This window comes from Pangasianodon hypophthalmus, chromosome 11 (genome assembly GCF_027358585.1).
Source record: "Pangasianodon hypophthalmus isolate fPanHyp1 chromosome 11, fPanHyp1.pri, whole genome shotgun sequence".
In the NCBI taxonomy this organism is placed as follows: Eukaryota; Metazoa; Chordata; class Actinopteri; order Siluriformes; family Pangasiidae; genus Pangasianodon; species Pangasianodon hypophthalmus.
Window position 1 is genome coordinate 14,347,173 of NC_069720.1, and position 27,256 is coordinate 14,374,428.

Consider the following 27,256-nt stretch of genomic DNA (forward strand, 5'->3'; position numbering starts at 1 on the left):
GGTGGTTTTAACTGCAGGCTGTCCATCAAGCAAGAGGACATTGTAGTAAATAGCAAGGAGTAATAGATCAAAGTGCACGGTTTGTTGTCTGTTCCAAAAAAATGGCAGCATAACTCAAGTGAGAATAGGAAGGTGTCACCTGATCTGTAGACAACAAGCAATCGCACCATAGACTAGTTTGTGATTCAGGGTAGGGCTGCATGGTTCGTGATGAAATAGAAATCCTGATTTTATTGCTTAAAAATGAGATCATGATTCCCAGTCAAGATTCTTTAGCTAATTTTTTTTACATTCCTATTTTACTGTAGCAGAGTGTGATAGCTTTCCTTATGAATGATAGCCTCTCTGCATTCTCAGTTACTGATTTACTGCACATTTGTAGTGCAAATGCCAAAATCCTGACCAAGAATAACTGCTATTTACTATAAAACTTTATTCATACTGGAGTGCAGTGTGCTAGAAAGTTAAAAGGTAATCAGCAATATTAACATCTGGTTAAATAATTAGTCGTGATGATGTTTCAGTTCTTCTGGTGGGGAAAAATCTGTTTTGATAAACACACTCTATGAGGAATGTGTCACTGGCAAGGTTTGAGAGACAGCACAAACAGCCATGACTCAATCAGCCCATTCATTTCAAACATTAGTCATTGCTTGTTTGGGGAGTAACGTATTATTCAGTTCATAATATTTGCTTAGGACAAATTTATTGCCTCTCACTACGAGTGGACATATGGATCAGTTTGAATCATTGCAGCCTTCCAATGTTGTTTTTTCTTCTGTAGACTCACCACGCTTCAGGTGAGGTCATGTGGCACAATGTCTATAGTTATTGTTCACAGTGAATAAGAAGTAGTGGCCCTCTGTTTTAAGTAATGTCTGAATGAACGCAAATGCTGCAGAATTTATGCCGTTCTTGAATCAAACTGAGATGCGATTTTTTTTGTGTGCAGCTCTAAGTTAAGCTTTTGAATTTTACTCAGACCTTGTATAACATGGAACACTTCTTAAGTTGTCCCAGATTACAATTTAAAACTCAAATGGACCAATTTAAGATTCCTTCATACATAATTACTGGCTAATACCTGCTTAGTGAGTAGCACAATCACAAACAAAAGAGAAAGATAACCAGTGAGGAAGGAAACATAACCATTGATAAAACATGTTTTTGAGTTCTCACTCATTCTCTCACAGCTGAAACCTGAGAAATTCTTCAATAAAGCAGTGTTTTCCTCCACATGGTGAGCAATTCTTCATTCTCACCCATATTACCTCATATTAATTTAACCTCAGTATAAACTACCTTGCGAAATCTATGGGCTGTACCACTAGGTTCATTTTTCAAACCACGTTCCAGAACTGACTTACAAATAATGAGCATCCATTAACTGTGAGTCAACCAGTGTGTTGGAATAAAATGGCAAAATAGAAGTTGGCCCTACTGACATGCCTCCGGACTTGGACTGACTGATACCTTGGGTTGTGCTTTTCTCCTGGTAAAATAGTGTACATGTCAACCAGGAAAACAAGGCTTAAAAAAAGAAAGGAAATGGTATTGACAAGTCCAAGTTGTTTTAAGGATGTTATGTAAGCTCCCTCTCTTAGGAGCTATTGTGTGTGTTTGGGGAAGGGGAGACCTACAACAGGGTGGGATCTGGCTAAATCTGGGAGAAAAACAAAAAGGGTAATCTTTAATATTAACTCTAACATTGACTTACCTCTCTCACACTGTGGACCAGTAAATCCATAAACACACGCACATCTGTTTGGTCCAATGCAACGCCCGCCATTCTGACACCCATTCTCACAAACAGCTGTAAATGATAAGCCAGTTAGTTTACAGTTAGTATTCAATGTACATGGATCCTGAATGATGTGCATGAGCCCATGAATAATGAACTTTTGAGTATTAATTTGACAAAGAAGTGCTACTCACGCTGTCCGCAGTGAGTCCCTGTATATCCCTTCATACATACACAGGAATCTTCATTACAGGCGCCTCCGTTCATACACCGGACACTACAGGACTGAACTGCATGGAATGATGAGAGATTAATGTGTAGAAATTAGGGACGATTGAAAGCAATTTTCAAACTAGCTAGGTTTACCTGAATATAATCTGTTTATAATCCAACTGATAGCTCAATTGGAATAAAAAACCTTCATGTCTGAATAGAGTAAACTGACTGAGGTTAATCCAATCCAATAGAAGAATAATAGCCATGTCTGTGTGTACGCTCTGTGCATGTGTATTTGGGTCATGTCGCACTCCTTGTGCAATAAAATGGTACTGTAAGAAAACACACTTCATGTTGTGAATTTCAATAAATTTTTTAAATATTTGAATTGGCAATGGTAAAGTTGGCTCAGTGTTTGATAAGCAATTCAACAGACATTCAGCGAGGATGCAGAACATGCACTCAGTAAAAAAAGAGAAAAAATAAATTGACTTAGAATCTATATTTCTTGTGCAGTTATTCACAAACGGCCCAGCAATGGCAGCTTGGCAATGCAGAGGTTTGACCTCATGACCTTCCAATCAGAAGTCCAGTGCCTCAACCCCTGAGCTACCTCATAAATTTTATGTTATTTGCAACAACCAGAGCGTCCTTGTTCCTTAATATTGAGCCAATATGAAATTCTTCCTGTTCATTCAATAATCACACTTGAATTATGTTTTGCTGCTACAGTAATCATTTAAAACTCATTAAAAACACAAGCAGCACAATTAAAAAGCTGACGGCATGTTGTTATGGTAATGTTGACACTAAACCTCGATCCATGCATGTATGTAACTTTGTAACGGATTATATATATAACATGCAAATAAACAGAGACTGTCTATAGAATGTCGAGTTTAGGATATATATAAACAGTTCATTTGGAATCTGCAATCACAGTGAATTTATTTGGAGTGGTATAAATCTTTGTATGTAAACATAGCCATTGTTCCATTAAATGACTTGTACAGAAGATGCTGTAGCAGTAACCCTGTATAGCTGCATGGGAAATCTACAGCAGATGTAGAGCTTTAATTAGCATTCTAGTCTCCTGAGCTCAACAGAGTTAAGTCTTTAAAGTCAAGGTTGTCCACTCAGTGGCCATTTTCAGTCTAATGACAACAGACGCCTATCTACTTGAATGGACAAAACCTGTGGACCTGTGGACCTGTGGACCTGTGCGTAAATAATTTGTGGTGTTTGACTTAAATAACACAATAAAACATTTTTTGGGTGTTCTGGCTAATACACATATACATATGTGCATATCTTTACTACAGAGTGAGGGCAATGGTTTAAAGACACCCACTTTCTTTTCAAATGCATAGGAAGTCAGGTAGGATTCCCTGTAGCTTGTTTGCATTTATTCAAAATATTATTTTGCCAAATGTTTATGAGAGAGAATACCATTAGTCATTCTTCTTATGAGAATGTTTTATTACAGCAATGGTTTGAAGCTTCTCCAGTTGTCTGAGTGGAAAATTTGACTCACTGTGTGCAGTGTTTATTTTATAAACTCATTTACCCATTCTCTTAACGGGTGCCAATAATTGTGGAATAGACTCTACTATCTTTGAGGGTGGGGGATCCCAGAACTTCCCAGAGGAATACTTTAAAGTGCACTGGCTCCCAGCAGTTGTTTGAAGAACAGTTTCGGTTCTTGGCCAACATGTGTTTACACAAAAGATCATTCTGAGAGGCATATGGAATTTCTATGAGGAGAAATCATCCTCGTTGTCTCAGTATTGTGTCTTTGTGTGTGTGTGTGTGTGTGTGTGAGTGTGTGTAAACAGTATGGTCCCTTTGTTCTGTCCAAGTAGACATGCTATAGAACAAAATTTGTCATGTAAACCATAAAAGCACATCAAGTTTTTTTTTTATTTGCATACCATGAATTCAGATGCAAGGCTGCAGACATCTAAGATTCTAAGATAAAAGAAATGGGAGAAAATGTCTAAAAACATCTTAGCTAAATTCACATGGAGAGAGTGGAACTGGAGAGAGATCAGTCACATTCTCCTCTCACACTTCGCTGCTTAGTTTTGTAATTTTGGCTGGAGTACATGTGTGCATGTGTGTGTGCGTCTGTGAGTGCATGCATGCGTGTGTGTTTGCGCGAGTATGTGTGTGTAAGCTTGTGGTTTTTTCTGTTCTGTTGCCCAGTTGAGCAAACAGGGATAAAGATGACCTCAGCAGCTAGACGTGCTGACAGGATGCTATAAACTAGAGTGCTTCATGTATATAGACTCTTTATTTTATAAATTCTTAATAAAATATGATTATTCAAATATTAGTAGTAGTAGGTGTATTTATTAATAGATAATCAATTGTAATTAACAGTAATCATTTTGTTTGCTTTTGATGCTTTTGAAAAAAAAATCCAAGCATTAATGGTTAATGGAAAAACAGTAAAGAATTGTCTAGCTTCTCAAAACATACAAATCCGCCAGTGTTAGTTTTGGCCATTTTCGGGGCCAAAATTTTGGTTCACCCCCAGTCTCCAGGTTTGTCTTTCCTCCCCATGAAACCTGAACAGCCTCTCTCTCTCCATATGTTTTACAGCCATGTCTGAAGAGCTCCCAGTGTCTCACACACATCTCACACACCCCTGGCCAGGTTAACAACAGATTATGAGCCTGAGAATGCACGGCCGGGGCAATTAGTGCATAATTATAGCAAAGACTAAGGTAGAAGAGGATTGGTTTTTATCTTGAGTGCAGCTGTGACTCCGTGAACACAACTAACAGTGGCCAACGGCCATTACTGTGGTTTGTTATTTATGGAGTAATTACAGATTCATCGTTGAGTCATAAACATGGCCGCTCTCTCGACGGCTCAGCTATTCAGGCTTTACGAACGATGTTATTACTGATCTATCAAGTCTCAGTAGCTTTGCCAAAGAAGATGAGTGTGTGTTTATGTGTGTTTGGAAATAAAAAAAAAAAAGCTAATTCGCGTGCAGTTTCATAACGTCTCAGCACTCCAAGATTCCAGAGAAATTACATGGCTGATTTCACCATGAGGAGTCAATTGACTGTACAAGTTTACAACCTGTGAGACCATAGCCTTAAGTTAAGTGTCGGTTTATTTGTCCTGGACACTGTTACTGAAGTGTGATGGAAGAATAATGGTCAAAGTTACAACTAGTGGTTATCTAACACATTGTCCGGATCATATATCAGGCTGAAAGTTGGAGTTTCGGCCATAAGATAATGAGCGCCACAATGTTGGCATGTCTGTGCTTGTTTATAAGGAATCTAGCTATTAGCTAGCAGCAGTGGTAAGTTGACTTTTAGCATAGTTTCAGCTTAAGAAATCATTTAAACTAGAGTATCATTTTAAACTTGCCATTTCTATTGTAAATAAAGTGTCAAATCTTTAGTATATATTCCTTTACATTTTCAAACCCAAAGCCTTATTATCCAGCAACTACACAGAAAACAATGAAAAATGATTGAGCTAATACTGTATCAAGAGCTAATACTGTATCAATTGTATCAATATAAGATATCGAACAATGAGGGTGGAAGCCATGTTGTTCAATTACGACATATTTTCAGTGATTAATGTGAAAACTAGGACTATTCATACAGCAATATCCTGGCAATATACTAGACTCCTATTAGATGTTTATTTCAATGCTCACCATCTTCTCATTTATATATCATCATATTAGTCTTTCTTTTCGTTTATTTTTTTAAACTGTCTCTTGCTTTTATGTTACACTGTCAAAAAAGAGAAAAAAAAACACAATCTGATTCTTCAGTGCGCATTTCCCTTGTTTATTGGGATTAAATGAAAGCGTTTGTGTTTAAAGGTCATCTAGACTCTATCGAATAACCAGATACTTCTAACCTGGCGATGTCAGAAGCGTGAACTATATGCAGGAAATTTTAATAATCTGAATGGACAGCTTAAAAAATTAATTTCAGCAGCTCACTAAGCCAAATGAATTATTGTCAAAGTCTGATTGTTCGTGTCTATCAGATTATTGTCACTGTTACTTTTGCACTGTTACTAATACATTTTTCATCTTTCTTACATACAGCTCAAATCTAAATCACCATGTTAGTGTAAAAGCAGCTATCATGGTATTATCATTCTTACGTTTGGTCTTCTACATAGGTCACAAACACATCAAGAAACATAAATATTTCTGGAGCTTGCTAGAGAAACCTGTCGAGCCATGCGATCTGTTGTGAATGGAGCAAATACTCCAGAGATAAAATTATAAATAAATAAATAAATAAATAAATAAATAAATAAATAAATGCACAGGCTGTTCTCAATAACCCAAAGTCTAAAATTTCCAGTGTTTGGATGGTGTGGAGGGGATTTAAAGTCACCTCAACCTTTTTTAAAAATGTGTGTGTGTCTTTAATTAGTAAATCCTTTCATGCAATTCATGCCACTGTAGCAGTTTTGCTACATTTTTCTTTTGAAACAGGAAGCAGAAAATATCCTTATCATTGGAAAATTGGTTAAACATGTGACAGGTGAGTGAGTGTCTTTTCACTATAATTATCAGTCTGCAAACACAGGGTGTGCAGCACTGGTGTACAATATGAAGCAAGAGCAAGGCACAAAGGGTATTTCCAATCTGTATATTTATAGAATTTATTCATGACGGTTCAAATCATGGAAATGTTTCTGTAACTTTTCCCTGCTTTCTAATAACATTTTTGTTAAACAGATTTCATCCTGGGTTTTCTTACCTGCAGCAGCTGCAGCTCCACAGCTGGGAGCGAGGTGACCACTGGAGCAGGTACACATATTTGGCCTCGAGCAGAAGCCATCACCACAGGAGTTCCTACAAATTGCTGAGAGGAGAAGAGGTGAAGGTGGAGAAAAGATAAAGAGTTAATTATAGGCGAATAACATGGTTTATAAAGAAGTTATGGAATTATAGAAAATAATTATATATTTATAGCTTTTTACACAACAGATAGTGAGCTTAGTGAGAAACAGATAGTGGCTTAGTGAGACATGGTGACAGTGGTGAAGAAAAACTCCTTATCATAAAGATAAATAGGAAGAAGGCTTCAGAGGAATCAGGGCTTGGCTAAGAGAACACATCCTCCTCTGGATTCATGGATTATTTTATATTATGCATTGATGCCATTTTTTCGACTGAGTAAGAGTTTTTTAATACTCATCGATACCAATACTGATACTGATACTGATACTGAATACTGTATACTAACTACCAATATTGATACTGAAATCAGTAAGCTATTTAGTATTAATCAATCAGGGACATCATGGAGCATTTATGTAGCTCTTTTTATATTAGATGCTGTCATGTGCTGCTAGAGATAAACTCTTTGTGCTATGTTTAAGATGTGATAGTGTTTAAATAGTATCTTCAATAGAGAGCACAAAGGTGATCAACCTGAGTACACAGAGCATGGTTTTTAAAAATAAGTGCTAGGGTGAGTGAGGGGAAAGGAAGCGTGCTTGTCTCAGTGCTCAGTGCTCGCAGAACTGAAGTGCTCTCATAGTTTCTCTGCATGCTTGAATCACGGCTCCATGTTCACACATTCCTTTGTCTGTGCAATTCACGGCACCTTGCGGTCATTTTAATGACTGTAGTATTGGATGTGGGTATCGAGCATTTTTACAAACGAGTTGAGTTGAGTTTTTTTTTTTTTTTTTTTTTTACTATAAATTAACAGCTAAAGATGCCAATATATTAGTTATTACTGCATTCTGTAAATGCCAGGACTCATCAAAGGGTCCAGACTTACAATCCTCACTCTCTCACTACACACTTCACCTATTAATTTCACTGTAGTTACTAAATACAATGCTTTAATGTAAATAAATAAATAAATAATAAGCTGAAGGTTTATGGAGATAGCTTTAAATTTAGGTTATAGAGTATGGCCAGGGGAGCTGCTCCAGGCATATTTGTGCTTTAGTCATCCTGGTAGGCGTTCCCATTTTCCATTTCCCCTTATGGACCCCTTAACACATCACCCATCACTTCTCAAAACAAAAACTTCCTGGACCATTTTAGCTCTCAGTCATGAGACACAGTAGTGGAACTACTCACGAACGATACACTGGTTTCCCCCAGGCAGTGTTTTCCATCCTGGGCAGCAGTAAGGCTGGAATCGAGAACCACACACATTGGGCCTGAAACAGAACAAAACACATCCAATGAACAAAACACATCAAAAGTGCTAAACTGTGAGATTGTGTACAAATATTAATAAAAACTCCATTCATGATTGCTGTGGAAAATTTAATTATAATCATTTTTAATTCCTGAAGTGCCACTGAAGTACTATGATAACCTATCTAACAACCTTGGCATGAGAGCTTCCAGACATCAGTCATCACTATAAAATCAGTGACAGTCCACTTTTTCAACCGTGTTGGTTCCAAAAGTATCTGTGCAACACTGCAGTGTGGCTCACAAGGCCACTAACTAGACTTACCAGCTAGAAAACATAGCTATGAAGTTAATTCATATTCAAACAGACTACAACTAAGGAACATGAAACACATCAATACTACAACAACAAAATACAATACACTACATGTTGACAAAACTAATATATACAAAACAGACAGTAACTTAGAAACACAATAGCACTAACAGATAAAATACACAAAAGCAATGTACATGGAAAGAGGTGATGACTGAAGGGAAACCGATTCAGTGGAATAATTTGCAGAAGTATCCATTTATACACTTTTCTATGAAACTACAGGTTCCGCCATAGGTTTATATAAAGTTTACAACATATAGAAAGTGTAAATGTGTGGTTTCAGTGGATTTCTCTGGAATCTATGCTTCATTATCATGTGCATGTAAAAAATAATAATAAAAAAACCTACACAAACAAAATTGTCACTACATGTTTCTACAGTCTGGGCTAGAAAACCATCAGCCCACGCCTCACTTCTTACTTCTTTATATTGTTCTGTGTATTTCTCTTAAGACCACTGGTGGTGCTGTTGCGCTTGGTTCCACAAAAGTTCAAAACTATCCACCTCAGAACATTTGTTAACAATAAAGAATCTGACGTGCATGCCAAAATTGAAACTCTTTTTATCTCTGAAAGACAGGCAGCTTAGCCCTGCTCACACATTTATACCAGATCTGTGTTAAAACGAGTGACTTGACTGAAAGGAAACTGGGCTGTCACCATTCAGCTCTGTAATCGTACATGAAAATCTCCCAAAAATACACAGTACACAATACACAATATAAAGGTTTAATGTAAATGTGGTATAAGAAAGCTTAAAACATACTTTTCTAGGGGGTCAGAGAGAATGGTGCAGCTCTCTCAGTAACTCCGAGCTGTTTTTGGCTGAGTTCCAGTTCTGCAGCCCACTTAAAGAGTTCAATATGAAGAAGTCTTTCCACATGAGATTAATGTCATAGCTGTGTTTAACACTCCCCCAATTATCCAGCTTTTCTGAGAGAACAACATTTGTACCATTCTCAGAATGGGCTCTGTTTAGTACCAAGAACCAAGAACTATCTGAAGTGAAATGATTCAGTTTCCGTGCTGGGATAGACTCCTGCTGCTACATGATAGCTTGGACAAAATCACCTTCACATGTGGCAAGATTTCTGTGATTTTACACACTTTATCTCTGCTTACATCCTTGATGACAGATAAAAAAAACAGTCTGAGGTCCACTGGGAAATCCAAGCTCTGTTTGTTAATGCCGTATTTCTATCAGCACCTGGTTATTGCTGCTAGCCCCAAAGAAGCAACGAGGTAGAGCCATCTGTCCCCACACACACACACACACACACACACACACACACACACACACACACACACACAAATATATTCTTCTTCTCTAGAAATCAAGATGTCTCAGGAAAGCAAGTTTGTAGATTGTTTAATGGATTTGAATGATAATGAATCACATGTGAGAAACAGCAGGACAAAAACAAGGACAACAGGAAGACACATAAGAGAGAGGAGCAAGGTGAAGAAGAAGAGAAAGCAGAGAGAGAGAGCTGATGAGCAGCAAAGACAAAGCTATAAAGCGCGTGAGCGAGAGAGCAATTGCAAGGAGGTGAAAAGGTGAAGGAGATAAAAAACTAGAGGCTATAGAAAAAAGAAATGGTGGGAAAGGGCTAAGAATCGGCAGGAGGGAAAGAAAACAACTTTAAGTTAAGTACATGGGAGGGGTGGCGGAAAACAAAGCCGTGGATATCAGGCCAGACAATGATGGAGCACCAGCTATCGGGGTAAAAAAAACCCAGAGGGTCGCATTTCTCAGCAATAACATGCTCAAACTTACAACATGACAAATGAGCTCTTACATACCAAGAATAAAAGGAACCTGCCAAAATGGATCCCCCTAGACGTCTCTCCACTAAATGCCATGAACATAGTTGACACGTCTTTGAGTTTGAGCCATTACACTTCCTGGGTTTGTTGTTTCTCCCACCACACTTAAGTAGTGGTTGCATTAGACCACGCAATTTTCCTCACCAGGCGATTATGTTGGGGTCCTAATGTGATATGATTTTGGAGGGAAACGAGTGGTTCAGTACATTAGCTAATTAGCTACAATCATAGGAAAAAAGGAGCACCATAAATGTTATAAAGGGGTTGTCTCTCTGGGATCCTTTTGTTAGAAATGATTCCAATTAAAAATTTTTGTTTAGAGAGCTAGAGCAATTAACCATTAAATTTTCTTCTTTTTAGTTTTGCTAAAATAGGCCAAAAATCATGATGTATGCATGTAAAGTGTTCTTTTACTTTTTATAGCAGCCAATAATATCCCACTTATTGTCTTTAAAATTGGCCCATTTGTGAAAAAACTATATTAAATCCCCAGATACAGGAAAGTCAGTGACGTCCTTAGGCTGCTTTTATAAGAATATTTTGTCACTGCTGGTCTGCTGCAGGCATGTTTATGGCTGGAGATTTTTTTTTTAACGAATTCGCAATATGGTTGGATTTCATATAAATTTAATACAAATTACGTCATAAAAAGCATGAATGCCAAGCCTGTTTCTAGCCTTTGCCTTTAGATATTTTCTTAACACCTTTCCTGTTTAAAATTTCATGTTTATATAAAACCTGCATAGAAATATACAGAAATTAAAATACCAATTAGTCCTGTACCCATATGTTCTTTTAGTCTGTATTCTCTATTCGAAGAGAATACATATTTTTACATTTCCACATGTGATCCCATGAATGTGATCCCATGCTTTACTTCTAACACAAATGTTTCCCTTGTTGTTTGACATAAAAAAAAAAGCCCAAGTCCGTTAGAAGGCACAGTTTTTTCAGCTCACTAGTATGATCAGACCTAAACTGCTGGACAGTCCTAATGTTACAACTAATAAATTAAATAATAGGCACCTGAAAAGCCTTGTGTACAAACTGTATGAACGTGAATGTTTGCTCATCCGATGGTATTATAATAATCATGCTTGTTTTATACCTAAATAATATTTGTGTGCATTCAAATAACTGAAATTCGAATGCAATTTTAAAGGTATTTGTCAGCCCTAGTAAAAAACAAGTTCAGAACACAGCCACATGATGTACATAACACACAATGTACAATGTATAATGACATATAATGATTGTATAATGACTGCAGTAGCATAAGAAAAATTTTTAAGCATTGCCTTGCTAAGAAAGGAGTCTGCTGTCTGTCAATGTGATCTCATTGAAGTCAATGGCAAGAAGTGCATTTTTTAGCGAATTCCTTGTAAAAGCAGCTTTAGGATTTTGACATTTTCAAGAGCCAGACCCCTGCAGGCCATTGACCTATTACTGGCCAAATGTCTCAAGACAAATGAAGCAGGAACCAAGCATGTTCCTTGCAAAATGATCTTGGAGCAGGGCAAAAGGTCATAAAAAAGAAAACGTCAGCTCGGGACCTCCAAAGCAGGAAATTCTTCACTGGCCTCCAGCTTAGTTTTCAAACCTATAAAGAACTAGCCAGACTCATGGAGAAACATTCTTAGCAGACGTGATGGCAAATGCAGGACAATGTTGACTCAGGAGCCACCGTCCCTGAACAGGTCAAAGGGTGAGTAGTTGGCATCTGCTCTAAGCTCAGCCTCCGTACTGCTGCTAGCAGATCCTGTAAATCTGTCTATGGTCTTTACAGGTCCTGCATGACCTTTTCCAAACTTCTGGCCTGGATGACCTAGATGTCTAGACAAGACTTTGCCCTGAAAGAACAGACATGGTGGAGTCTGCAAGTTCTCACATCTCACACCTTAAATTTTTTCAGGATAATTCTCTAGATAGTCAAATCTGCATACTATAACCTTGTACCTAAGAACCGCTGCTGTAATCATAAAGACTAGACGATCAGATCTTAGTTAGTATTTTTTTTTTTTACAGGACTTTATTGGCAACCCTGTAAAATTTATAGTCAATTTTCTACAGTGATATATCTGGATTTCTGTAAAGCTGCTTTGTTATTTGTCTATTGTTAAAAGTGAAATAAAAAGAAAATTGAATTGATTTGAATTAAACTATTCATACAAGTTCCAAGAGGAATGCTGGTACTGCCATCCGAAGCCAGCTTATGAAAAACAAATGGTTTACGGCATACCTTACGATATCAGTGAAAAACAATATAAATTGATATGCAATAAAATGCATATGGTTTTGTTTTCAGGTATGTGGCATAAAGTATAAATATAAACTATACACTATAAATCAAATACATTTTTACATCCTATCTATTTATTTTTAGACCATAACCACTTGGCTGTGTCGTCAGATTATAACAGAGGTTTTCTGCATAAAATTTGTAAAACCTCTTCCTTTTCCCTTTCCCAAGCCAATATACTTACACAATGCACATTTATATAAATGCACTCTATGATTCATACAACATTTGTTGTTCATCACGGAATTCATTGCACATGAGGCGTTTGAAAGCTGTCCTGACTAGCGGATGAAAACTGACAGGCCCTTGGCTGCGGTCCGAGTGGCTGAATATGATTCTCTGCTTTGAGGAACATTCTCAAAGCCAGCAAACCTTCAACAACATCTCCCTTGTGGGCATCGCTGGTCTCCTAGCCAACGTTCTGCTTTTCTTCTGGGGTCTTTGAGTCCAGTGCAGCCTGCCGTTGGTGGAGCCGCGCCAAAAATTCTTACGAATCACTCCACTAAGAGAGCCAATAATTCAGGCAGACTCCACATTAAACAGCCTGCTCAAACAGTCTGAAACAGGAACGATGGCCAGGACAAAGTTTTAACATCTAGCCTATGCCACTGTCTGAGGTGAGTTTTCATCATTACATTCCTTCCAAAAAAAAACACTTAATAATTTCCTGTTCACTCCATGAGAAGAAAGCAAAATGGAGTTGTTTTGGAGAAAGCTGTGTGATTTAGACCTGTTTTTAATCAGGCTAAAGATTTATGGTTGGCCAACACAAACAAAATGGCAATCTTTCAGACAAAAATATCATATTATGATATCTGAAGATGTTAGCTTTGCTGAGGTTAGAATTGGAACACACAATACACTACCACTCTATAAGAAGTAGCTACGAAACATCGAACCAGCTACTTGTTACGCAGACTAACAATAGGGTTGCTCGATGTTGTAGAAACACTGATGATACTCACTCTACACAAAAACTCTTCATTCATTTAGGGTAAGTCACAAGGGAATTGTAGAGATAAGAACAGGAATCAGGAAGATGTGCAAGTTCAGAGTCCCGCTGAGCAAATCAGCATTTGCATGTGTTTGTGTTTTCTAAATTATGCAGCACAAATCAGTTCTACACAACCAAGTTCCACCTCACTGAATAGATTATTCATAAAGAGTAATGGTGGGAAAACTGGCCAATAGATCTAACCATCTGGAGGGCCTAGGCTGTCCAGGCTTTTGCGTGCAGAGACAAAAAGGTTCCACTACACATGTTGTTATTAAATTCTGTCATGATTTCTTGTACAGAAAGAGAAACAGATCCAGGAGAATTTAGACACTCAAGCCAAGAGTATTTATTTAGGCCTGGATGACTGACTCACAGACATTTTTTGAAAAATCAGCTCTTTGTGGGCATGGCAAGGTCCTGCTTAATGTAATTACAGATGATTCAATGTAATGGTGACGTATTTGTGTTCACAGTGCTTTCTGCCTCCTTGTCACCTGCAGCCTGGAAACAAACGTCTTTTGTAACAGCCCCCAAGTGATGGGGATACCTCATTTCCTGTGGTAGTTTGCAGGGGAATAAATAAGCAGGGACAGATGAGAGGCTGATTGGAATAACTGATCCCGACATTCGAGACTGCGGAGAACAAAACATCCCTTGTTGTTGCAAAAATTTTGAAAATATACTGAAATCCGCCCAGTTCTGTGGACTCTTACGTCCGTCCCAGAAACCCCGAAAGGCACTGCAAAAAACTGGCTGGAAAGCTACCTTCATCATCCAAAGCTTTGTGTTGAGTGACAGTGTATTTACCATAGCTTTTGAAATAAACCGCTGTGAAATTATCCTAGTCAAATGTGTAGCATTCATTCAAGGTGACTAAGTAAGAACTTAAACGCCCATGTCACCACCATCTACCATTTCACTGTTTCTGAAAATTGCCAGGTCACATCCCCTTACAGTTTTCACCAAAATCACCTATATGTGCCTACACACACATCACCATGTGCCTCTTTAAATGTTCATGCTAAGTTTTGGTATGGCTTTAATCCAAACAGTGTAAAATCAATCAGTTCTGGGAAGCAAACGTTCACATGCTTATTCTTCAAAAAATGGGCAATTGTGTGTTCACTATATCTACGAGAAGATTTCACATAAACATCCCACTCTTGTATTTACAACTTCGGAAGTCTAATTTTTGAATCGTTTCAGCGTCAACAGTGCTCTCACAACTGATGTTTAATGTTTCTCAATATTACAGTTCAGTTAGCATTCCAAGCTAAGTGCAATTAAAGTAACATTTTAGTCATTTTAGTCATACAGTGGTCTTTTTTTTTTACAAATTTGCCAACATATCTGAGGTAAATGTTGATGTTCTCAACAGTTCTGTCTCAATTTCACTGTCACTGTGTCTTTATATTGTCAGTACAAAAGACTTTATTGATATATTCGAGCAAGATAAGTTGTTAGCCTCTGTCATTTGCTAGCTTATGCACAGTGTCCAGGTTTCCCAGTCGCCTAGCAACAGTGCTTTCACAACTGATGCTGATGTTTCTCAGTGTGGTTGATCAGTTAGCAGGCAATGCTAAGTGTAATTAAAGTTTCATTTTAGTCATATGGTGTCTTTTCTCACTAATTTTCCAACATGTCGGAGGTAAATCTCATTTCCACTGTCTTAATGTCTTTACATTGTCAATACAAAAGACTTTATGTCCATGATTGAGCTTGATAAATTGTTACCTTTGATCATTAGCACCTACTTTATAATTAGTACCCATATTTCCAGTCGCCTAGCAACAATGCTCTCACAACGTTTCTCAATATTGCGGTTCTGTTAGCAGGCAATGCTGAGTGTAAATAAAAGTGTCACTTTAGTTGCACAGACTATTTTCTAACAAATTTACCAACATGTGTGAGGGAAATGTATTGTCTATGTGCTGCATATCAACAGTGCTCTCACAACCACTAGAACAGTGAGCCTGCCTTGTGTTTGCTTTTTACTACACTTAAACTGAGGTTCTGTCTCCTGATTTACATTGTGCATTAGAAAAGACTTTTTGCACTGACAAGGTGCTAATGCTGGCTTCCTAGAAGTGCCTAATCTTAAACAGTTCCGGGCGTTTCCCTTGCAAAACTGCAATTTTGTTCAGTTCGATCACCAAAATGCTGCTTCTCTGGAACCAAGCGTCATGGCAAGTCCAAGTGAGTTTTAGGATTATCATTGGAAAATCTGTGAAATTAAATATTACAACCATGAAGCAATAGTCCAAGAAGGAAACAGCCTTTTTTTTTTTTTTTTTTTACTGGCAATTGCAACAAACTAAATAGCAGCTAGATTGCTAGTGCTGGTGGTTCCCTGAACCAGCTCCAGCACCATATTGCTGGGAAAGTGGTAGTGAACAAGCCTCTTACCCCCTGAGGGTATCTTGTCCTCTCCGGCGCACCCTCTGCTGGACCTCCCCCTCCGGCTTTCCGTTAAAGAGGCTCGCCTGCAGGCCTCCGTCTCCCTGAGCCTGCACCGTCTGGAGAGACACCCAGTACACGGCAGCCCATCCCAGCACCACCCTGGCCACAGTCCAAGCCCCCATCAGCCCACGCCGTGCTGCTCCCCGAGTCCTCACTCTTAACACTCACTCACTCTGATCGCCTGGACACCTCCGAGCACCACTTGTCCTGTCCACTTCCACTCCAGGGTGAGAGCTGAGGGATCAGAGGGGGAAGGGGGTAAATAAGTGCAGACTATATATTCAATTCAATTCAAAGAACTTTATTAATCCCAGGGGGAAATTGCTTTGCCATGTTACAATTGCTCTCAAAAATAAAGAAAGAAAGAAAGAAAGAAAGAAAGAAGAAAATAAAATAAATATATACCTATTTTATAAATATATATACCTAAATTTGTACTGCACATGAAAAGTCCCTTATTGCACATGAATTGAACATGTATTGCATATTGCCTAGACCTTGAGTCATATTTGATTATATTTTTTTGTTGTTGTGTCTCACATAGTTTACTTATAATTACATAACTACTAGATTGGGAAATTACAGGAAGACAAATGCTAGTATTATACTAACCCAAACAGCCTTCTTGCAAATATCCAGTATCACGTGACCTTTACTGCTTTACCCTTACTCGAGGAATATATTGTTTTCCAAATTTAGCTCTGATAAAACGTGGCTCCTGCTCTTGGCTAAGTGAGTCGGTATGTGTTTATTCTGGACGCAGGTGTGCTGACTGAGAGGAGACTGCTGTCAGTACTGCTGGAAGCATGGTGTTGTTCAGTCCTCCAACATCCACATCCACTTTAATTTGACAGTATAGAGTCTATTACTCATCTACAAAAGATTTTTGTTGCTCATCTTAAGAGTTTTCCTGTGAGCTGTTCAAAGCTTTTGTCTGGTTTGTGACCAAGACAATCCTCACGACTCACACACCTTCACTTTTATCTCGATGAAAAATCGAAAACAGTATCACACACCCACAATGGAACTTCAAACCGTAAGCATTTGTGAATGCACCATAATAGGGACAGTGTCTGTAAGTGATTTATTTGTCTGAAACGCCAAACTATCTGCTTAGCACTACGTGGCTGAATTTTAGTCATACATTTTAGTTTGTACATTGCAAATAGATTTTTGAAGGATTCAGTCTGTAAAATGAAGTCTGCCGGTCACCAGGGAGGAAAAAAATACATCACTACACACAAATGTTAAAATGATCTCACTGCATTTCGGACACAAAAATTAGATTTCAATAAGATTGGGGGACTGAATCAAATCTCAACTTTCAAAACTAAATCAAATTGAATCAATCCAAATAAACACAAATGACGCTCCAACAAATCACTCCCTTAATGGCTATATAAGTGGGTTATGGTTGGAAGAAATGAGGCCCTGAAAATTAAGAAACCTATAACTGATCTTTAAACCATGCAATAGCCTATTATGCCCACTCGATCAGAGCTTTCATGAGCAAAGCAATGCTGAATTACATACCAGCATGTGTGGTTTTACAAGTCCACATCGACCGCATTAGTGCAGTATAGTTTGGAAAAGTGGCCAACTGCTCAGTCCTCTCATTAAAGTAAGAGTTCAGGCTAAATAATGGCCCTCAGAAGATTTAGAACTGGTAGAAATGAGTTTTAACTCCAAGGGGGTTGTGAAACAACTGGGTATAGGGACTGGGTATTTTCTTTTCAGCAGGATATATTTGTACTCCACTAAAGAAAGCAATATATCTCTTTAAACCTTGAAGGGATGGTTGTAAATTAAGCTGTACTACCCCCTGGTCTACAAAACCCTGTCTCCATGGTAACCCGCACACTTCATTATACAGTGTGTAGTCTTCATAAATCTATTTGCAGTGTACACATTACAGTGTAAAATGTCTAAAAACTGAGCCAAATCGTGCTGAGCAGACAGTTTATTGTTTCACACACTCACAAAAAAAAAAAAAAAAAAAAAAAAAAAAATTACAGACACCACTCCAATAAACGCTAATTAGACAATTATGGGTGCGTTCATAAACACTTCCGGTTTCCAGTGTGCACGCGCGGTGTTGTTTAATTATCGCGATACATATAAAGGCGCGCGAGCTGCGAGGGTTGTCTTGGTGACGAACCAAAAAAAAAAAAAAAGTTTTGAGCAGCTCACAAGAAAAATCTCAGATGAGCGACGAAAAACTTTTTTTTTCTACACACTCGCAGGATATAGACACAGCTTTGTCAAGAACATATTTCTGCGAACATTATTAACTTTTATTAATTTATTAATTAGCATTAACCATCACTCTTTTTTTTTTTTTTTTTTTTTTTGCATGATCGAGAAGATCCTAAGAAAATTAGAGAATAGAAAATCAGATAATATATGAAAAAAAAAAACAAGTTGTTCATCAAGCAAAATGTAAACCGACTGAATGAATAAACCTGATTTTCATGGAAATCCTGAATGAACTTATGGGTCGTTATAAAAAAAAATTCCACATCACTAACGTTACTGTTCATTGCAGGCTCGACTGCAATGTCTAACTTTTAGCACAGAAAAAAAGGTTTTTGCTAATAAAATCTTTAAGAGAATTACCTTCTAACTGTCGGAGTGCGTTGAGGCTGTCCAGCCCGGAATCCGCTTTTTGTAACGGGATACGCTACGGTGGCTGAATGGGGAAACTTGCGGCGCTGGCTCGTGAGGAAAGAAAAAGTTTAGTGAATTAGTGCAGAAAGGGAAAGGGGCGGGGCTTCCTGTAATGCGTAGGTAAAGGGGCGGGGTTTATAGGAGACAGTGTGGGAGGGGTGGAGGGGGCTGACCTGCATACCTTTACTGCCAGGAGATCATTAGGACCAATGCAAAGAGCAGACTTACACTGAGGCTGAGAAATATTTTATTCTGAGTGTGGGAGTGAGTGGCAACAACACACACATACACACACATCAATCAATCAATCAATAGTTGAAATCATTTGTTCTAGTTAAACCGAAATTAGTTGGCTACTGAAATTATGTAACCGAACATGTTTTTATATCTTAGTGGGGATCAAATGTCCCCACGAGGATAGACAATGACAGTTTTGACCTTGCGAGGACGTTTGGATGGTCCCCATGAGGAAAAGTGCTTTTTGGCAAAAATTGCAGCTTTTATTTAAAAAAAAAAAAAAAATGAAAAGAACCAAAAGGTTTCTTTCTGGTTACTGTGGTCAAGGTTAGGGTTAGATTTACATCTAAGCGTAGCATTAATTAGATGTATAATTCTGTCAATGTAAGGTCCTCACAAGGATAGGAAGACAAAATTGTGTGTTTTTTATATCTCAGAGGGGAATATCTGACAGTTTGTGTGTCACACCATTCTGTAATTGTGTGTTTATTAAATACTTTCACATTTTAAGATTTCAGATATCTCAGAGCCCATAGATTCAACAGTGTTTGACTAATTTGTGCCCGCATCAATGACAATACCAGGCCAGCTTGTTTACTCACTTTTCACTAACTTCCTCTGTAACACGATGGTCACGACTCGACGACTCGTCTCACTGCCTCTGCCAGCTGGGTGGCCGAGCAGCTGAGCACACCATCACAGAGTGAGTGCACACTGATGACATGAGACAGCAGGTTGGGACAACACTGAAGAATCTTCCCCCAAGTTGTTCTAAAGAAAGTTTCCATCTTTGTTCTCAAGCTCTCAAGCCCCTTTAAGATTTACACATTTTTTTAATTATCATGAATTAAGTTCCCAACTTAAAAGATGCTCATGAACATCCCTTCAAGTCATAATTACAAGTGGAACATCGGAAACTATTTTATATCCGAGTTTATAACTTGTTGTCTCTTTTGTGCTTTCAACATGGTGGAGAAAAGATATTTCAGTGGTTGGATTATTCCTATATTTTTTCTAAATGTAACTTAAAAATTGGCTTAAATAATGCATCTTTTTACAATATGACAATTGTTAGATACCAAAATAGATGTAACTAGCTAATGTTATACTTTTTTTGTCTGATTATAGTTACATTTAATGTTGTGAAACGTCAGTGAAAGAAATACGGTTTTGTTATCACTTTCACTATGACAAAACAGTCGTTCCCTCAATTTCTCATGAAGTTCATAAAACAAAAATGCAGTTTGTGACTGAGAAACCACAAAATGCCAGTCCTCCATCATTACACTTTCTTGTGTCAGAAAACTTAAACTTACAACTTTACTTCTGACAGTTACAACGTACTGATACTGGAGACTCCTTCCATAAATTATAATATTTATACAATAAATAAATATCTTCTTATAGAAAAATTCAACATTTTAAATATCAACACATATTTAGTCAGTTTTTATTAAGTTTAAATTCTGTGGTGAATCTGCCACACAAGTCCCTGTGAATGAACTGTTACTATTGAAACAATAACGTATTAGAATGAGCACAGCCGAAACTACTGTCTGAGCCATGCTCTTATTAAAATTAATCAGCACCATCTTGCAAATCAGAACTGAGAATTCAGCAGTGCTGTAGTAAAGTGAACTATACAGGGAATTAAATTTAACATGGCTGCACCCTAAACAGTGGGAAATAAGGAGTGAATAGAGACACTGCAACAACAGTCTTTAGAGTTTACACAGAATGGTGTGAAAAACACCAAAACCATCCAGTGAGCAGAAGTTCTGTGGGTGGAAACGCCTTGCTGATGAGGTCAGGGGAGAACAGCCAGACTGTTTTGAGTTGACAGGAAGTCTACAGTAACTCAAATAACCACTTGTAGTCAGCAGAAAAGCATCTCAGAATGCAGAACACCCCTAACCTACAGCAGTAGACCATATTGGGTTAATCTTCAATTGTCCCGTTTAAGTGAGAAAAACATCTCAGATTTAAAAAAAAAAGCACTTTAGGTCTTACAGAGGAGAGTTTTTGTCACTGATTACAGTATATCATTAAAGGTTCTCTTGGTAAATCTATCAGTCTGATAGAGTGTTTAGCACTCATATTCAATGTTGCATTAATTCCAGCAAAAAAGACCATTGCTGCAAGATTCTACAGTCATATACTGTAAGAAGGTTTATGAACATAGTGCAGTGGAGGTACAGGACTGATTTCCGATTTGTTTTGCAACCCCCATGGGTCACGCTGCATCTGCTCCAGAATATGGGATAGGAAGAAAGTTTCTGGCTCAACCCCCCTTCCCCCAAGGCCACTGCTGTTCACCGCCCTCCCTTTGTCCTAAACAGAACCACATTTTCTGCAGAGCCCAGTAAGATGGCTTCCTTTCCCCCCTATATTCTCTGACTCATTAAAATGAGTTAAATGAGACTGAAATTCCTTCCAATGCTTCGCATGGCATGAGGTAGAATCAGATATCTGTTTCTGTGTCTTTTATTTAGACCCAGTTTTGTCCAGGTAAAGTGGACATACAGTAGAAGCACTGCTTTTTTCAAACTATACAGAATATCCATCAGAGCATTGACAGACTTTTCTGCATATGGTTTATATGTGTTTACTGTTATGACTGACTGTTTTGATTTTTGCTGCCCATCCTTCAAGTCCTCAAGAAGTGGAAAAGCAGATTTCTAAAGTCCCTGCGTGCAATGTTATGTAGACAACACATCCTGCAGCAACCAGATGAGAATGCAGTTTGGTCACCATATGGGCCCAGTGTCACATGACTTCCGATTCAGTCTCATGTCTCAAGTAGGAGTAGAGAACATTCTTGAATGAAAATCAGCACCCAACCTGATCTGGACCACTTTGGGGCTGTGGCACACCAAGCAAACTGTTTTGTTTTGCTTTTTTTTCATATCATGAGACAAATTACTGTGCTGAAAGCACACATCACAGCAGAAACTCTGTGTTATATTAGAGCTAACTTTTTTCACTTGAGCCATAGGATAGACTCATGAGAATTTGGGCAGTGTTTTTCACAAAATGATAGCATGTCTTATTCGTTGATATATTTTCTGGCATAGAGCACAGTTCCAAAGTCCAAATACCAGATTTTTCCTAGACTCCACATGAATCTCTGATTTGTGTAGCCTTAGAAATCTTCAGCAGCATTTTGTAAAAGCTTCATCAGTGTTTTTTACTACAAGGTCATGCAGCCAAGACAGGACTGCTGTTATTTATTTAAGAAAAGTGATTTGGGATACATTCATTCGTCTTCATTAAGGGCTTTATCCTGGTCAAGGTTGTAATGGATCCTGGAAACACTGGGTGCGATGCAGGAATACACCCTGGATGTATTCCTTGGGATACGTGAAAGTTGCAAAAACATTTGCATTTACGGAAAAGGAGTGCACTTGGAATTCGAAGTGTGTTTAGAGTGTAGGCTGGATGAGGTATAAAATGCATTAAGGCTCGAAATGTGCTTGGTTTCAGTTCGTGTATATCTTTTCCAGCACTATGCCTCAGCTTTGACCAGGATAAACAAACCGGCTTGTTTAGAGAAAAGAGGGATTGCACATCCAGTATAGCATATGAGACGTATGAGAATGGAGGTTTGGATGTGTTTCTGCATTGGGTTTGTGGTGGAGTCTGTGGAGTGAGGGTGGAGCAAAGCTCAGTTTGGAGAAACTCCTGGCTGGAAAGGAAGAGAAACACTCAATAAGGACTTTCCTGACAAAAAAAAGAATGGGAAAAAAATTCTTCCGTTCTGAGGGAAATAATGTGTGAGTGATGTGGTGTTTTTTGGAGATGTCGGTAGGGTCAGTATAAACTCATTAGACAGAATCATTGAGGCCTGTCAGATGTAGCTACGGTCAAAAGGGTGCACTTTGTGGTCAGTGGGTAGAAAGAGCCACCACTGACTTCACTATAAATCTTACTTTGAAGCGGCTGCTCTTTTTTGCCTAACGTTTAGTCATTTCCTTCAAAACATTACAGAACAGAATGAGGTTAGTTTTTGGGAAACTGTTCTGCCGTCATATATGCATAACTGTAAGCCACTTTGGCTTCATTACATTACAAAAATCAGGGTACAAATCCCTTGTCTTATTGCTGAAGTGACACAAATACTTTTGTTTTTCCATTTTACATCATTTTTAGGTTTATCATCACCCATTCACAGATCTTTCCTGTCACATTACAGGTACAGCTACCAGTTAAGAAGTTTGTCAAAATGTAACACAAATTCTGAATTCTGACTTTTTTTTACATTTGTACAGAGTAGTGAAAGCCAAATGGATTCATGTTTTTTATATTATTCAAAGCAAAGAACAAGAACAGCATTGCCAAAAACCTGCATTAAGGCAGGTGAGGGGTGGAGAGTGGTGTTTCCTTTCTGTGCTTAAAAACTCATCAGTTCTTTGTGCGGTTGTTTTGAGCTGAATACAATCAGAATCATGAAAGGAATAAAACACTTCAGGGTGTGCTGTTACATGAAAATAATCAACGATGGGCTGGTGTGATATGACGCGACCTGAAGCAGAATTATTGTTACCACACTGAAGTCCATTATTTTCCTATAACAGCATGGACAGAGGTGTTTTATTTCTCTAATACCACAGCAATTTGCCAACAATTGATATTTTTTTTATTTATTAAAGGACAACACTTTATATATTTTATCTGTTTATTGTTGCATTTAATGTTGTGGAACATCAGAGAGACAAGACATTTATGTTATAGCAGCTATAAACAGTCATTCCCTCACCAGCTTCTCTTATTTCTTTCTCTTGAAGTTAATAAGACAAAATGTAGAGCTTTTCGTATTTTTAAGAAAGTAGAAAGCTCAAAGTCATCTATCTGTCCTGACAATTTTCCCATGGTGAAAAATTGACTGTTAAAGAGCACTGACACTAGAGAGTCTTTCCATAAATATTGAATAAACTTCTCCTTACAGAACCTTCACCATGTCAGTGATTAGATTTATGAGCAAGTTCTAAGTGCTCAATTCTGATTTACTGTTTAAATCGGAATTTTTGTTTAGGTTGTTCTGAGCGTTTTAATACTTTTTAATAGGTTACACTCCTGTACTGACTTGCATACTCTTAAAAACACAAAATCCACATTGCTGATTTATGTAGCAGTAAACAAAAAAGAAAAAAAACAAGAATTCTTTCCCTAATGTAGTATTTGACATTAATGTGCAGTGAAGGCAGGTTGCAAATTTGTAGACAAAATAAGTGGAGGAGGGGAAAGGGGGAATATCTACATGGCAGTAGTGGTGGAACTACGATGTGGATGCATTTATAGACATGGAATTCAACCAGAGTTTTGCAATGTCTAGGGCAATATCTGTGAGCAAATTTCTGCAAGGTTCTCAAGGGAAGAAGACAATTTCCTCAAGATGAAATCTCACTACATCACCGTTTCAGCCAAGATCACCAGGAGAAAATAATGACAAATGTCGACAAATGTCCACTTGATGGAAAGCTGCACGAATTCCAGTTGGACCATTAAGATTTCAGAATCACATATGAAAGTGAGATTCGTTCAGATTCTGATGTGATTTCTTCTGTTCACACTGTAATGAAAGGTGAAAAGTGTGAACATAGCTTTTTATACATGGTCTGGATATATATCAGATATGTGGCCTTCAACCTTTATATTTTAACACAACACTTATATTATACATATATAACGCAATATGACGCATATTACCATATCTCTGATATTTCCTCTCCTACACCCAAACATCCATGGACTCAGAAATGCTAGTTATGCTACGAAAACAACAAAAGCTCTGCATTTGGCCTTTATTCATCTATGCAATGTTTATTTGCTAGTTCTGCTTGTTCATTCATTTTATCACTACACTGCAATGATGGACTGTCTCTCAGTCCATGGAACGATGGACTGTCTTGAAGTTAGAGTGAGAATGTAGCCTGTGATTCCACTACATCTCCTCATTCAACACACAAAACACCTTGTTTCTTTTTTATAACCTCTCGGTAACTGTAACCTCATCTACCCTCCAGCAGCAGCTGTGCCCGACCAGTGATGTAGTGCAGCAAAAATGTAGGACTTCAAACAAGAACCGGGGACAAAAGTGAGTTGTGTTCCAGCTCTGAGAGCATGTCATCCCATAAAGTGCACTCCAGCAGGCCCCGTGTGTCGGTTTATTCCCGATGGCCTTGCGTGTCAGTACGGTTTCTGAGATTATGGGGAGGACGGTACATGTGTACGAGGCTCCCTGAGTTGATTGAACACATAGTACATCATCCCTGGGGTTTGGTTTACTGCCTCCTAAACACGCAGGAGGAAGACACATGAGGGAGAGAGAAGGCAAGAGAGAGTCCTTCAGTCGATGTACGTTGAGTTTTGAAATCACTCGATCATGCAGTGAGACTTCCTGAAGGGGGACGCCTTGTAAATCCTAAAAGACGAAAAACAGGAGACAAAAACAGAGAGCAAGCAGAGCAGTTCTAAGAGCTGAATGAAATGTTTACTCACTAATTCCAGTAAAAACTAATAGTTTTCTTATGTATTACATGCTTCACATTTGAGAGCACATAAGATGGAGGGGAATCCAAACAATTTACCCCAGAGGAATTTTTTCCAAACATGGAGTAATTACGGCTTTAAGACTGAACTTGAAGTAAATCTGCTTCAGTGAATGTGCTTCAAAGAATTTCATCATTTCCTTAATAGTTATTTCTTTTTCTGTTTTTTGCCTGTGATTTGGTTTAACAAGGAAAGATAGAGAATGGAGAAAGTGAGGTCATCCTACTGAGTATCCTATAGAGATTAGAATTTCTCCATCTTTAATTCAATTTCACTCACCAAACTGCAAGATATTCCTCCTTATAAATTTCACAAGCTGAGTCGCAAGTAACACACTATACATTATATTCTTACACTACACATTATGTATTATATAGTACCTGCAAACAGAAAGGTTTTGCATTAAATAGAAATAAAAAATTACAAACAATTCAACAATGATAGCTCTGTCCCTGTTATATAGAGGGGGGTTGCCATATCCAGCATTTTGAAGTATCCAGATTATTTACTGTTAACAAATGTCTTAAAGTGAATTATTCTGGATTTTTCTGGAACCAAGTACAAAGGCACCAGATATCATAAGAAAAAGACACAGAATGAAAAAGCGAGACTGGAGATGATTTCTTCTAGCCCAGAATATTGAGTCATGCAGTGACAGCTGATTCAGGTGTCAGGTGATTACACAGAGTGAAACTCCCCCTAGATCTGATCTGATCTCTATTTGCGTTGATTTTCAGACACTTCTGTAGAAAGTCATCAGTAGTGATTGAGAAGGTGCACGTGATACAGTCACAAATGAGTTGGAATATTTACTCTATCTTGCTTACTTTTTTTTTTTTTTTGCCTCTGGAGGAAAAACTAAAAGTGGGTAAACTAAGCATACATTGTCCAATCAAACTACAAATTACACAAAAGCACAGCTGACAGAACTGTAATTATAGTGTTGTTTGGTTTGAATACAAGGGTTCAAGCTTTTCAGTTTGGTTGGTATTTTGAGGAATCATGGCATAAACCCAATAGAGCAATCCGCATATAAAAAAAAATAATAAATTGAACTCATGATTGAATCTGGCTATCTGTTTTTAAGTTTTAGTTTGACCTACATATTATGCCATCAATGAGACCTCGTAATACAGTATAATGCATGCTAAACCCTAAAAGTTTCATTATCAAGCTATTGATAGATCTTAGATTTTATCTCTCCCATTTAATTTCCCAACCAGCTATAATTTATTTCTCCTTCTTGTACTACAATAACACAATTTAACACATTCAATAAAGTTATATTTTGCATAAAAGAATGACTTTATGGGTGTTTATTTTGGGCCAATCACACATGACCAATTGAACTACATCTGTCCTACAGCATCTGCATTTCATTTTCAATGACTAGGGAAACTCATATCCAAGTTGTGCTTGTACAGCCTTAGGCTTCTTTTTGATCAAGCTAATCCTCAGTACTAGTGTAAAATGGAAGAGACCATGCTATGAGAATGATTTTGCAGGTCAGAGCGCACAGGAGTGACAGCTTGTGTTTGTCTTTGTATAAATGTAATTTATACTCTTTATTTTTTCCCTCTCATTTTGCCATTTTGAAATATATTAGAGCATGACTTTTTTGCCGGGAGCAGATTTGGTCCACTAGGCAGGGGCTAATTTTGAAGAAACTGACAAGCTGTAAAGAAACATGCTAATATTGTTTCTCCTAAACCAGGACCTGAGGT

The 27,256-nt window shown here is 37.9% G+C and overlaps 1 protein-coding gene across 1 annotated transcript in view; it reads right to left on the minus strand.

Annotated features, from left to right (window-relative positions):
• The window catches only part of fbn2b (fibrillin 2b), a 76,712-nt gene extending 57,872 nt beyond the window's left edge, over positions 1 to 18,840 (minus strand). Inside the window, exons 1-6 of the mRNA XM_026913208.3 lie at positions 18,696 to 18,840; positions 16,026 to 16,313; positions 8,055 to 8,137; positions 6,715 to 6,819; positions 1,936 to 2,031; positions 1,718 to 1,813 (exon numbers count right to left, since the gene is read on the minus strand). Of these exons, the coding sequence (XP_026769009.3) occupies positions 1,718 to 1,813; positions 1,936 to 2,031; positions 6,715 to 6,819; positions 8,055 to 8,137; positions 16,026 to 16,201 (556 nt within the window). The 5' untranslated portion in view covers positions 16,202 to 16,313; positions 18,696 to 18,840. The remainder of the gene's footprint in view (positions 1 to 1,717; positions 1,814 to 1,935; positions 2,032 to 6,714; positions 6,820 to 8,054; positions 8,138 to 16,025; positions 16,314 to 18,695) is intronic.
• Between the last annotated feature and the right edge of the window lie 8,416 nt (positions 18,841 to 27,256).